The following is a 12,500-nucleotide window of genomic DNA, read 5'->3' as shown; positions in this document are numbered from 1 at the left end:
TACAAACACATCAGGATTGAGGCTTAATAACTTTAACTTAGATAAACTTATAAACAGACTAGCTGTTACACCCATGCATGCTCACTCTCTGGCTGTACTCTCAAAATGGTACTGAAGCTAGCATGTGCTTGTTATTTATATGCACGTGCCGACCTTGAAACACTTCTTAAAGATACAACACACACACACACGCACTATTCTACATCCTCCCTCTTTGAGAAATATGTCATGCAATATTGGCGACATTAATTGGCATGAAATCAATACAAATAAATCTTTGTCTTTCAATTATATACAACTAAATACATATAGACAATTATGTCCAGGTTGTTGTGTATTTCACACTAGGTCTGGAAATACGACCAAATAGTGTGACATAAAAAACTGGAATTAGGTCTACCAATTGGGACTGTCGCTGCTGAATGTTCAACTTTAGGGACATCAGAAACATCATCAGGAATGGAAGTAGAAGTTAAGACACATTCTGCAACAGGAACATTGTCTGGATCACTCTGAGATTTAGAGTCTGTCTCACAGGAACAATGCTGTGATATCGATTCTGGTACAGGAAGAAGATGTCTGCGATTTCTCCTGTACTCGACACCCTCAGATTCTGTAAAGTAGGATCTTGGCTCTGTACATATACTTGTTACTTGACCAATCTGGTTGAAACCTTTTGCCATTTGTATCCTCACTGTCTCTCCTTCTTTCAATGGATAAAGAAATCTGCTCAATTTTGTCATAGCTGCACTTCCGGAAAGAACGCTTTCTGAATAATTGGGGTCTGATGGTTCTGTTTTTCTTAGCTTTAGGCCTCAACAAACTGTAGCTAATAGGCAATGTTATCCTGGTTTGCTTAGATGGAAGTCTATGAGCAGGTGAGCCAAATATATTGTCACGGGGTATGTTTCTCAGATTAAGTAAATTCAAACAGACAGCGGTATTGTTAAGCTTTGACCTCTCAAGCAATTGTTTTGCACTCTGTACTGCAGATTCAGCTAGTCAGCTAGAGCGTCTTCTGCGTGGAGACATGCGTGAATGGGCGTACCTTCGCTGAAGGTTGTGAGTCAGGGTTGGTAACTCGGCACGTAAAAATCAACTACCAATCATTAGCGGACCGGAGTTCCACTGTGGCGACCCCTAACCAGGAAAAGCTGAAAGAAACAACAACTACAGATTCAGCTAGTCCATTTGACTGTGGATATTTTGGGCTACTAGTAATATGCACAGAGTCCCATTCTTTTGCAAATTTCTGAAACAACTGACAGGTAAATTGGGTACCATTTTAAGAAATAATTTTGCATGTACTACCATGGACTGAGAAATGACGTTTCAACTTGGTGATAACAGCAGTGGACATTAGATTATGCAGTAAATCAATCTCAAACCAGTTTGAATAAAAGTCTACCAACACTAAGTAATGCTGATTGTTCCACTCGAATATATCAGTTGCAACTGTTGACCAAAGTAGTTCAGGAACTCGACTTAGCTGAAGTGGTTCTTTTTGCAAATGCAGTTTTGTGCTATTACATCCTGAATAAGAAGAAAGTACTTTATCAATGTATTTTACTAGAGAAGGCAAACATACTAGTTCTCTCGCCCTTCTTTTCGTAGATTCATAACCTGGGTGACCACGATGCAAAATCTGGATATAGTCATGTTGTAAGGAAGCAGGAACAATAATTCTAGGACCTTTGAAAATAATGCCATCTTACATCAACACCTCATCTCTGTAAGGAAAATAAGTTTGCACTTCAGGTGGTAAACTAGATTGCTTTGAGGGCCAATCCAAAATTAATGTAGTGGTTGAGCTTTTGCAAAATTCGATCAGTCTTTGTATGATCTCTCAGCTCATTAAATCTTGTAGTAGAAAAAAGTATGCACTTCTGTTATGTCAAAGTCAAACTTCTCTGCAGGAAGCTGTTCTGTTGTACTTCTGGGCAATCTGGATATGGTATCAGCCAGATATAGAAGTTTGCCTTTTGTATAGATCATTTTGAAGTTGTACTTTTGCAATTTGAGCATCCTTGTTTGTAATTTCACTGGAGTTGAATGCATAGGCGTCTTTAGAATACTAACTACAGGTTGGTGATCAGTTTTAATCTGAATATCTCAACCATAGATATAATCATGAAACTTTGAACATGCAAATACTATTGCCAAAAGTTCTTTCTCAATTTAAGTATATTGCATTTCAGTTTGGGTAAGAGTCCCAGATGCACAGGCTACTGATCTGCCTTCTTGAAGAATAACTCTGAAGCATCACAGGAAAGAGTTACTGGTTTATTGACATCATAGTATCTTAATGTAGGTGGGGTGACAACTGTCTGCTTAAGGTCTTCAAATGCCTTCTGGTGCTGTTCCAACCAAGACCATATAACATTTTTGCGCATCAGCTCTCTTAAAGGTGCTATCAACTCACTGAATTCTGCTATAAACTTGCCTAAATAGTTGACCATACCAAGAAAAACGTTGTGGAGCTTTAACATTATCTGGTGCTGCCTGCTTGGATGAGTCTGGTCACAAGCCAGTGCTAGTAAATAAATGACCTACATGTGTAACTTCTGGTAGTCTGAACTTGCACTTCAGAGGATTGAGCTTTAAGTTCATTTCACATGCTCTGTCTAGAACCTTCTTAAGGTTTCTGTCATGCATTGCTTCACCATTACCTCCAACCAATAAATCGTCTACTATTATGGCATAAGGATAACCTGAAAAAATTTGCTCCATTGCACACTGAAAGACTTCACTTGCAGAATTTAGTCCAAATGGCATCCTGAGGAATCTATATCTGCCAAACGGGGTACTGAAAGTAGTCAGTAATGAGGATTTGCATGACTTACCAAAATGAAATTTTTGCATCCAAGACAGAAAAAACAGTGTCATTTGGTATTAGGGCTGTGACTTCCTCAACTGTACGCATTGGATAATGTGGTGTCTTTAATGCTTTGTTCAAATCTCTTGGCTCAATACATATTCTGATTTCATCTGAGCCTTTTTTGTGGGCTGCTACCATGGACAACACCCATTCAGTTGGTTCTGGAACTGGACAAATTACACCTTGCTGTACCATTTTATCCATCTGAGCTTTAACTTTATTCTGCACAGCTACTGGAACTTTTATTCTTGATCTGACCACTGGACTGACCTCTGGGTTTAACTTTATAGAATATACAACTGGAAGTTTGCCAAACTTGTCATCAAAAACTTCAGCATACTCAGAGCAAAATAGCTTCAGTAAAACTGAAACTAGGATATGTGCTTCTATGATGAACTTCTTATTTTGGTAAAAGAAAGCAGATTCATTCTCAAACTGTCTCTGAGACCCAGTAATGACTGCACAGGTCTTCAGACTACATAGAATAACAAGCTGTAACAGTTCCTAGTCAAATAAAATGAAAGCACTACTGAGCCTTCAGTTTGAATTTCTTCACCTCCATAAGCAACAAGTTTTGCATAACTAGACACACTGAGTGTTCATTAGTTCTCACCTAAGCAAATGTGTCTGCTAACATAACTTTACACTTTGAGCAGTGTCTACTTTAAACTCAGTAAATTTACCATTGATTTGGACTATACAAAATGCTTCATTCTTTGCCAAAAAATTTACTGTATCAGCCTTTTCACCAAATACTGATACACCATCTATATAGAAAGTAGAATTGCAGCTCTCTATATGATCATCTTGCTTTTTTGAGTGACCCTTCTTTATAACTGTGTGAGGTTTACTTGATTTACAAAACTTTTGAAAATGGTTCCAGTTTTTACACTTGTGGCATTGCTGACCAAATGGTAAGCATTTTTCTCTTTTAGACTCATGATTGGACTATGATGTTTACAGGTGACATTGTGATCTGTAGTGAGAGTAGGGAACAGGTGGAGGAGACCCTGGAGAGGTGGAGATATGCTCTAGAGAGAAGAGGAATGAAGGCCAGCAGGACTAAGACAGCATATATGTGTGTGAATGAGAGGGAGGACAGAGGAATAGTGAGGATGCAGGGAGTAGAGGTGGGGAAGGTGGATGAGTTTAAGTACTTGGGATCAACTGTTCAGAGTAATAGTGAGTGTGCAAGAGAGGTGAAGAAGAGAGTACAGGCAGGATGGAGTGGGTGGAGAAGAGTGTCAGGAGTGATTTGTGACAGACGAGTACCAGTAAGAGTGAAAGGAAAGGGCTACAAGAGGGTAGTGAGACCAGCTATGTTATATGGGTTGGAGACAGTGACATTGACAAAAAGGCAGGAGTCAGAGCTTGACGTGGCAGAGATGAAGATGTTAAGATTTGCACTGGGTGTGACGAGGATGGACAGGATTAGGAATAAGTATATTAGAGGGTCAGCCCAGGTTGGAAGGTTTGGAGACAAAGCTAGAGAGGCAAGATTACATTGGTTTGGACATGTGCTGAGCAGGGATGCAGAGTATATTGGGAAAAAGATGCTAAGGATGAAGCTGCCAGGTAACAGAAAAAGTGGGAGGCCTAAGATAAGGTTTATGGATGTGGTGAGAGAGGACATGCAGGTGGTTGGTGTGACAGAGCAAGATGCAGAGGACAGGAAGAAATGGAAACAGTTGATCTGCTGTGGTGACCCCTAACGGGAGCAGCCGAAAGAAGAAGAAGGTTGGCACCACAATTGCAAGAGTTAACAATAAAGCTGGATTTGGGTTTTGCTGACTCACCCTTGTACTGCACTGTGCATGTCATTTTCTCAGAAATTGCTGGAAAACTACAGGGTCTCCCAGGAAAACTTGCAGGAGTTGCAGCTGCCATGTGCTTAGGCCTCCTACTGCTATCCACGTGTTGCATGCTGTCTACATTTGCTCTGGAGCCTGCTGAAACTATGCTCTTATCACTTGCAAGCATACTTGTGTGCCTTTCTGTAACTTCATGGATGTGACAAATCTCAATAGCTTTGCTCAGTATTAAGTCACTGATATGAAGCAAAATCTTTCTCACTGCAGTACTAGTAATACCACACAAAAGCCTGACCTTTATTAACTCATCTTTAAATCACTAAACCGACACATTTTAGCTTTATTTCTCAGGTCAGTAATGCAAGCTGAAAAAGTTTCTCCTGATTTCTGATCTCTTGTGTAAAACAAATGCCTCTCTAATGTAATATTTGTCTGGGGCTTACTCATTTTCCTGAACTTGCACTTCAAACACTCGGGGTCTTCCCTTGATTCAGTCTGTACAACAATGGTGTAAGAAACATTTTAAAATAACTGCACTGTGCGGATGAGCTGTGCAGAAGAAGCTCAGAGTAAGAAACATTTCAAAGTAACTGCACTTTGCAAGTAAACAGCAAACAGCAAACTGAAACTTTCCCAAAATGGCTGTACTTTGCTTAATAACACTTTACAGTGCAAGAAACCCTCTATAATGGTGGCACTTTGTGAATAGACACACTCAGCACAAGAAACTTTTCGAAATGGCTATATTTTCACTGTACTTCATGAAATAGTTGCACTTTGCATACAAATAAACTCTTTGGAATAAATGCACAGTAATAACCACACACTGTAAGCACTTTTACACACTTTGAGATACTTAGAATGAGTTTAGCTATGCCCTTGATACAATGCAAAATAGTAGTTATGCCAAAACACATTACTTTGTCAAAAAACATGCAGTTGCCTTGCTTTATTTATGGGTAATGCATCCTTTTTGCCTTATTATATTTGTTTTGCTCATTTAAGCTTTTTCCCTGTCCTTTATTTCTTTTCTTGTTCTCATTTTACTCTAAACATGCTGTTTTGCTTTAAACATGCTCGTTTTGCAATTCCGAGGTAATTAATAAACCTTTTGTGCCTTTCACTTGTTTAATAATGTGGTTTCTACCCTTGTAATGCGCTGTTTTATCTTTTTCATAAAATACATCACTTGTGCACGTTTTCATTACGTCTGGTTCATTTCTGGCCCTTTTTCATACTCATCCTCTTAGTTTATCTTCACTGTTAACTCTGTACCTCATAGCTCTGAAAAGCAGGCTCTGCAATCCCGGTTCTGACACCATGTCACTCGTCCAGTCAGGAGAAAATAGACAAGTCTTTCTGGGTTCTGTTCAAGCAGCTTTGTTATGTACAAACACATCGGGATTGAGGCTTAATAACTTTAACTTAGATAAACCTATAAACAAACTAGCTATTACATGCTGCACTCTCAAAATGGCACTGAAGCTAGCATGTGCTTGCTATTTATATGTAGATGCCAACCTTGAAATGCTTCTTAAAGATACAACACACACACACTATTCTACAGGTCACTCAATATTTTTTTTGCCTTACTGCATTATCTTATTTCTGAGGGAAAACACTGAAACTAAACTTAATTTTTTGTGCAAGTAGGATATGTTTACCATCTATGGTTTTGAACAGTGTAAGGAAACCAGAATGTTAGAATCATGTTAGCATGTTTATAGTAAATAGCTTACCTCTATCTCATTCCAGTTCAACTCAATCACTTTTTGTCCTGCTTTTGGTTGCCATGGAGGCAGGGTTGCTGTTTTCTTTACAGTGGGTGACACTGCGTCAGGTTCTTGAGTTGGTGTGACTGGATTGGTTTGCTTAGGAAGTGCCGTATTTGTGAAGGTAGAGGTGGGTATAACAGCTACAGGCTCATCACAGGTTTTACCTTGATAGCCATCATTACACAGACAAATAAAGCCATCACTGGTGATGCTGCAGTTTCCATGGTAACACGGATTGCTTGCACAGGGATTTGTAAGAAACTGAAACAAAACAAAATAAGACCTGTCATTAATTATATAATTCAAGCATTTTAGAGTTTGTCTCGCATAGATCAATACAGTCTTTGCAGACTGTTTAATATTCATCATTCTGCATTTCTTCATCTTAAGAAAAATGTCACATATTTCGATATAGAACTCAGCATTTCAACTGGTATCAAATAAGCTTGTTAAGACCAATTATCAAGCAAAATCTACAGAAGATACAAAACTGTTAGCTGTAGAGTTTTAAATCTCAGTCATGTCATCTACAGTGTGATTAACATTTCATTGGATATTACAAGTATCTAAATAAACCAACCTATTATGAACAGGAACTGTCAAAGCAAATTCAGTTTTAATGATTGCAAATCTATTTTTACTATATTCAGCATTGTGCTAACAAATTCAGAGAGTCAGATTGTACTTTTATGTGAAAATATTTGCAAGGAACATTATAAGATAGTAACACTTTAAATATTAGCACATTTCCATGGCAATCCATGTATCACGAGTGTCATTTTCCTTTTTCTGAGTAAGCAATTATCCTCTGCATGTGCCGTTAAATGAAATATGTTTTCTTCTTCTTACATCACTGAAACAAGTTAGTACGATCTGTTCTTTCATATGGAACATGAAGACATAATAGAAAAATATATATGAACTCAGTTGTGCCAAGAAGAGTAAATCTGTGACTTTCTGTGAGCAAATACAGAACTATATCTTTCAGGATAGATCTTAAGTCCATATAATGTCATAAATGGGTTCTCAGCCTGCAAAAATGAGAATCCCTGGGTAAAAAGGAAGATCTGTGTCCTTTAATAACTGAAGATATCAAACTATAGACAGAACTCTTAATAAAGTAGGGTACTATAAGACTAGAGAGATGGATAGATCAGCCATGGGTGTTCTGTTGTGTAAGTTCCTACTTCAAAAAATAAGATGCTGTCATTAAGAAAATTGCATTTGACAGAAAATATCTAGTCTTCTATATTACAGTCAGCTATATTAGGAATTTGCTCATTCCAAGGCTACTAAACGTATATAGGACCCTTCAAACCAACAAAAATGGAAACCTCCAAAAATGAAAAGGATTAATCCAACAATATATATATATATATATATATATATATATATATATATATATATATACTGAATCATTGCTTTCCAACCCCAAAAAGATACAGCGGATAACACCCTGGTTGTGATTAAAGCCTTAATCATTCTCAGCTGCATGCAGGATGGTGACTTAATGAATCGTTCATCATCATTATCATCAACAACCCCTTTTAAAATGTGTGCATATAGGTTCATAGGTTCATAGGTAGGTACTAGGCTATCGGCCCTGGGGCCTATATAAGCCTAGCCAAATGGTACCCTAGCTTTTGCCACCCAAGAAAATTATTTTCCTGTGCCCCTGTCAAGCAGAGCCACAGAAGTGATCCCCGGGGTGAATTTCCTATCTCCCATCCAATCATCAAGATTTTTCTTGAAGAGTGCTAATGAGGAGCTTTGTTTGATATAGATAGGTAGTTTGTTCCAGAGTATGGGAAGTCTCTGAGACAGGAATCTATCCCTCCAGCATGTTCTGTTTATTGTGGTGACAAGGTTTAGGTCCTTAGAGCATGTAGTTCGGAGGGATTGGGATTTCTTTAAGTGGAGCATGTCCAACAGCTCTGGGTTTGACATAGCTTTGTATGTTAGGCAGAGATTGCCTCTGAGTAGGCAATATGCAACAGAGTAAAGCTGGAGTTTTTTGAGACAGTCTGCGTAGGGCATCTGTTTGAGGCCAGTAATCTTCTTTGTGAGGTATTTCTGTGGCCTTTCCAGTTGTTGTAGATGTCTTGTGAGGTACATATCAAAAGTGGTGTTGTACTCTATAATGGGTCTAATGAGTGATGAGTAGAGGGGAACAATGACCTCTTTTTTCCTGGATGAGAAACCTTTTGTGATGAGGTGTGCCACTTAGAAGGATTTCCTGACTACTGTGGCAATGTGATTATCAAAGGAGAGACTACTCTCCACCTGTGTCCCAAGGTCTCTTATCACACTTTTGGTGCTAAGTAGACTACCACCTATGTGGTAGTTCATGGGTACAGAGTTTTTACCAAAAGGGATGACAATGTACTTTTCGGCATTGAGCTTGAGGCCATGGCTTTGACACCAGGCATCTGTCTCAGTGAGGCCCTTTTGTAGGATATCCACACCATTGGGAGATTTGATTATGGCTCCTAGTTTGCAGTCATCTGCGAACTTTGTTAGCCAAAGACTTTCTGTGTTAGCCTGTACTTCAGAGAAGTAGATACCAAACAGGAGAGGACCTAGGACTGAACCCTGTGGTACTCCACTTGTCACTGGTCTGAGGTTAGATTTAGAGTCTGCTACTTTCACAGTGTGAATTCGGTCAGTGAGCCAGTTGGCAACCCATTTTGTGACATAGGGATTTATACCTAGCTTAGTGAGTTTGTCTATAATTCCAGAGTGGGGGATGGTGTAGAAAGCCTTGGCGAGATCTAGATAGGGTGTGTGTACCACCTTACCCTCATCTATAGCTTTGGTGACCGCTTCAAAGAAGTCTAACAGGTTTAGGAGACATGATCTGCCTTTTACAAACCCAAACTGGGTAGGGTCCAGAGTTTGGAGATTACCAATGTCATTGTTTATAAGTTCCATGATGATACGCTCCATAGCCTTGCAGACCAGGCTCGTCAGGCTAATGGGGCAGTAGTTCCTGGGGTCCGTGGTGGCTCCCCCTTTGTGGAGTGGGATAACCATTGCTGTGTGCCATTCAGTGGGCACAAAGCCTGAGGTGAGGCTATGATTGAACATGGTACTTAGGTGGGGTGCCAGTGCGTTCTGTAGTTCATGTAGAACGCTGCCTGGGATGCTGTCAGGTCCCATGGATTCTGTGTTCTTGGCTTTGGAAAGTGTGTTTTTTACCTGTGCAGCCATGATTACAGGTACTTTGCATTTTTCCGGTATAGAGATGGGCCCTTTAGGGGATGAGAGAGGGGTAAAGTTAGCACTGAACCTATCTGCCAGGATGCTGGCAATATCAATTGGTTCTGTATATTTAGTGCCATTGTGCTGTAACTCAGAGCAGATCTGAGTGTTGCCATTGAAATTCTTGACATAGCTATAGAATGCTTGTGGTTGTCTTTAGAATCAGTGGCAATTTTGTTTTCGTAACTAGCTTTGCAGGATTTTATGAGGGATCTCAGCTTCTTACTGAGGCTGACCACGGAGTTCCTCCAGTCACAAGATTTTACTCTTTTTTGCAACAGTTTCTTTCTTCTGTTGTAGAGTTTGTAGCAGGGGATCAACAGATTTGCTTCCTTTTTTTGGAGGATAGCATCTTGGTTCTGTTAGGTATTGCACGATCCATGCACTTGTGTAAGTGCTTATAAAGTGCAATTGTATAGTATTCAGCAGTTGTATCTCTATTGTCTATCAGCATGGGTGTCGTGAAGTTTGCCACTTCTGTCTTAAGAAGCGTGAAGTTGGCTTTGGAGAAATTTTTTACGGTGGTTTCCCTAATGGGGGTTGGGGCTGGGATGTGGATGTCTAGGGTGATTTGCTTATGGTCGGAACTGACCAACGAGGAATTGACCTCTGGTGTGGAACATCGGTTGCCCATGTTGGTAATGACCAGGTCTAGGATATTGCTGCCCCTGGTGGGGGTGTGGATAAGTTGATCCAAGACACTGGAATTTATGAATTCCAGAAAACGTTGAGCACAAGAATTGGTACATGAGTAGTTTTCCCAGTTAATGGTGGGGTAGTTTTCCAGTGTATCAAGAAATGAGGATTGGGAATCCTGGGGCATGGTGGGGGATCTGTAGCAAGCTACAATTTGCATTGCGGTCTTGCCCAGAGTTAGTTTCACTTGGATAATCTCAGATGCATTATGCTGAGCAACTAGCCTGGAGTTGTGGATATCCTTAATGAATATGGACACTCCTTCTCCTTTTGTGCTTCAGTCCAAGTTAGGTGGCCGAAAGGTGTGGTATGAATTATAGCCTGGTAATGCAGGGGTGCTTTCTGGAGCCTTGAACCAGGTCACTGTCACTGCACAGATGTCAATGTTCTCCATTTTAAGGAGTGCCTCGAGTGAGTGCATTTTGAGGTTTAGACTTCTAGCATTGAGTAGCATTACCCTCAGATTTTGTTTGCTTGTACCTGTTACGGTGGTGAATTTGTCATTTGAATATTGCCTAAAAAAGGCACTATAGGGGTGGCAAGAGCCTTAGCCAGTATCTGGAATCCCAAGGGCGACAGGTGCAGGCCATCTCTGGCAAAGCATCGTGGTTTGTCGATCATGTCATCACAGGCAAATAGATACTGGATCCCCTTAGAATGACACCAGAAGCTTAGCCAATTGTTGAAGTCAATCATTTTGTCCTTGTACTGTGGTATCATTCTGGGTGATGGCAGGATGCTACTCAGGGCTAGGGTCATACCTGCCTGGGCTACAAGATAAGAAAGCTCCTCCATTTCTCTTTTCATGTAGTCCAGGAAGGTACGTCTCAGGTCATTCACACCAACATGGACAATGATAGAGTCATATTTGTATTTGCTGTGGAGTGACCTGAGTGCATGCGTTATGTGGCAGATCCTGGCACCTGACAGGTAGCTGACAGTGACTTTCTCCTTGTTTAGCCTGGTGACTGGAACATCAGTGTGCCTGACTATAGAGTCACCTATGACTACAGTGTTAGGTACATTGTTATGCCTTATGGACTGTGGTTGAGTGGCACACTGAGTTTGTGGGCTGTGTGTCATTTGGGTTGTGTTGGGGGTGGAGGTTGCTTGTGTTTCTGCTTTGGAGGTCCCTGTTGCTTGGGTAGTTTTTTTGAGAGTCTCCACGAATGTAGGTATGTGTTTTGTGTTTCTATGTGTGTGTTTTTGTGATGTAGGTTTTGAGGGACTATGTGATGAGTGTGGTGTGGTGCAAGTGTTTACCTTCTCCTCTTGATTGTCTAGTCCAGTCTTGGGTGAAGAGAGCTTTGCTTCCAGTTTGGTTATATAAGTGCATCTTTCACAGGTTGTATGGTAGGAGGAGAGGGTTGTTTGTGTACATGAGGCAATTGCTGCATTGCCACAAGATGCCCAGATTCATCAGGTAGACAGGAGAAAACACAGGGAGCTGACCCATAGACATGCCTGGATAGGTGCTTATTTATTAAGTACTAAAAACTGTTTTTCTCTAGACAAGTGAGGAAAGTTGAGTGCTGTAGTAATTTGTAGCTTATTTAGTGCTTACAATGAGTTCTGAACAAGTGCTGAGCTCAAAGAAACAGATCTGAGTGCTGAAACTAGAAAACTGGCTAGTTCTAAGAAACAAAATTAAGCTAGAAGGCCTCCCTCCAACACTGAAAGGCTTGGGGGCTCAGAAGCTTACAAACAGTCCTGGATACCGCAAATCTGTACCTGGAGTAGACAACTTATAGGAAAGGCAGGAAACAAGCTTAGAAAATATTTTTTTTTCTTTTTTGTAAAGTGGAAAGGGGAAAGGAGGAGCAGAAGCTAACTGGGTTGGCCTTCTCAAATGTTCTCCCTGGAATAGGTAGAATGAGGTAATGACACCAGACTGGGAGGAGTGTCCCAGATCAAATTTAAAGTAGGGGTGGGCAACTGCAAAGCCATCAGGTATAAAAACAGGATACCAAGAGAGAGGGAGGCTGGGAAACAAAAATCAGAGCACAAAAATCAGAACAAACAAACCCAACCAGATGCTTAACAATTGTAGAAAATTCTACTATGTACTATTTACAGAAC

At 40.3% G+C, this 12,500-nt stretch overlaps 1 protein-coding gene across 1 annotated transcript in view; it reads right to left on the bottom strand.

The window, feature by feature from the left end:
* DNER (delta/notch like EGF repeat containing) overlaps positions 1-12,500 on the bottom strand; it is a 1,500,171-nt gene that overhangs the window by 1,064,917 nt on the left and 422,754 nt on the right. Inside the window, exon 2 of the mRNA XM_044070411.1 lies at positions 6,429-6,725. Coding sequence (XP_043926346.1) covers positions 6,429-6,725 — 297 coding nt within the window. The remainder of the gene's footprint in view (positions 1-6,428; positions 6,726-12,500) is intronic.

The sequence above is a fragment of the Protopterus annectens genome, chromosome 4.part1 (genome assembly GCF_019279795.1).
Source record: "Protopterus annectens isolate FY-2018-M chromosome 4.part1, PAN1.0, whole genome shotgun sequence".
NCBI classification, from domain to species: domain Eukaryota; kingdom Metazoa; phylum Chordata; order Ceratodontiformes; family Protopteridae; genus Protopterus; species Protopterus annectens.
This window is presented reverse-complemented; position numbering and strand designations above follow the sequence as displayed.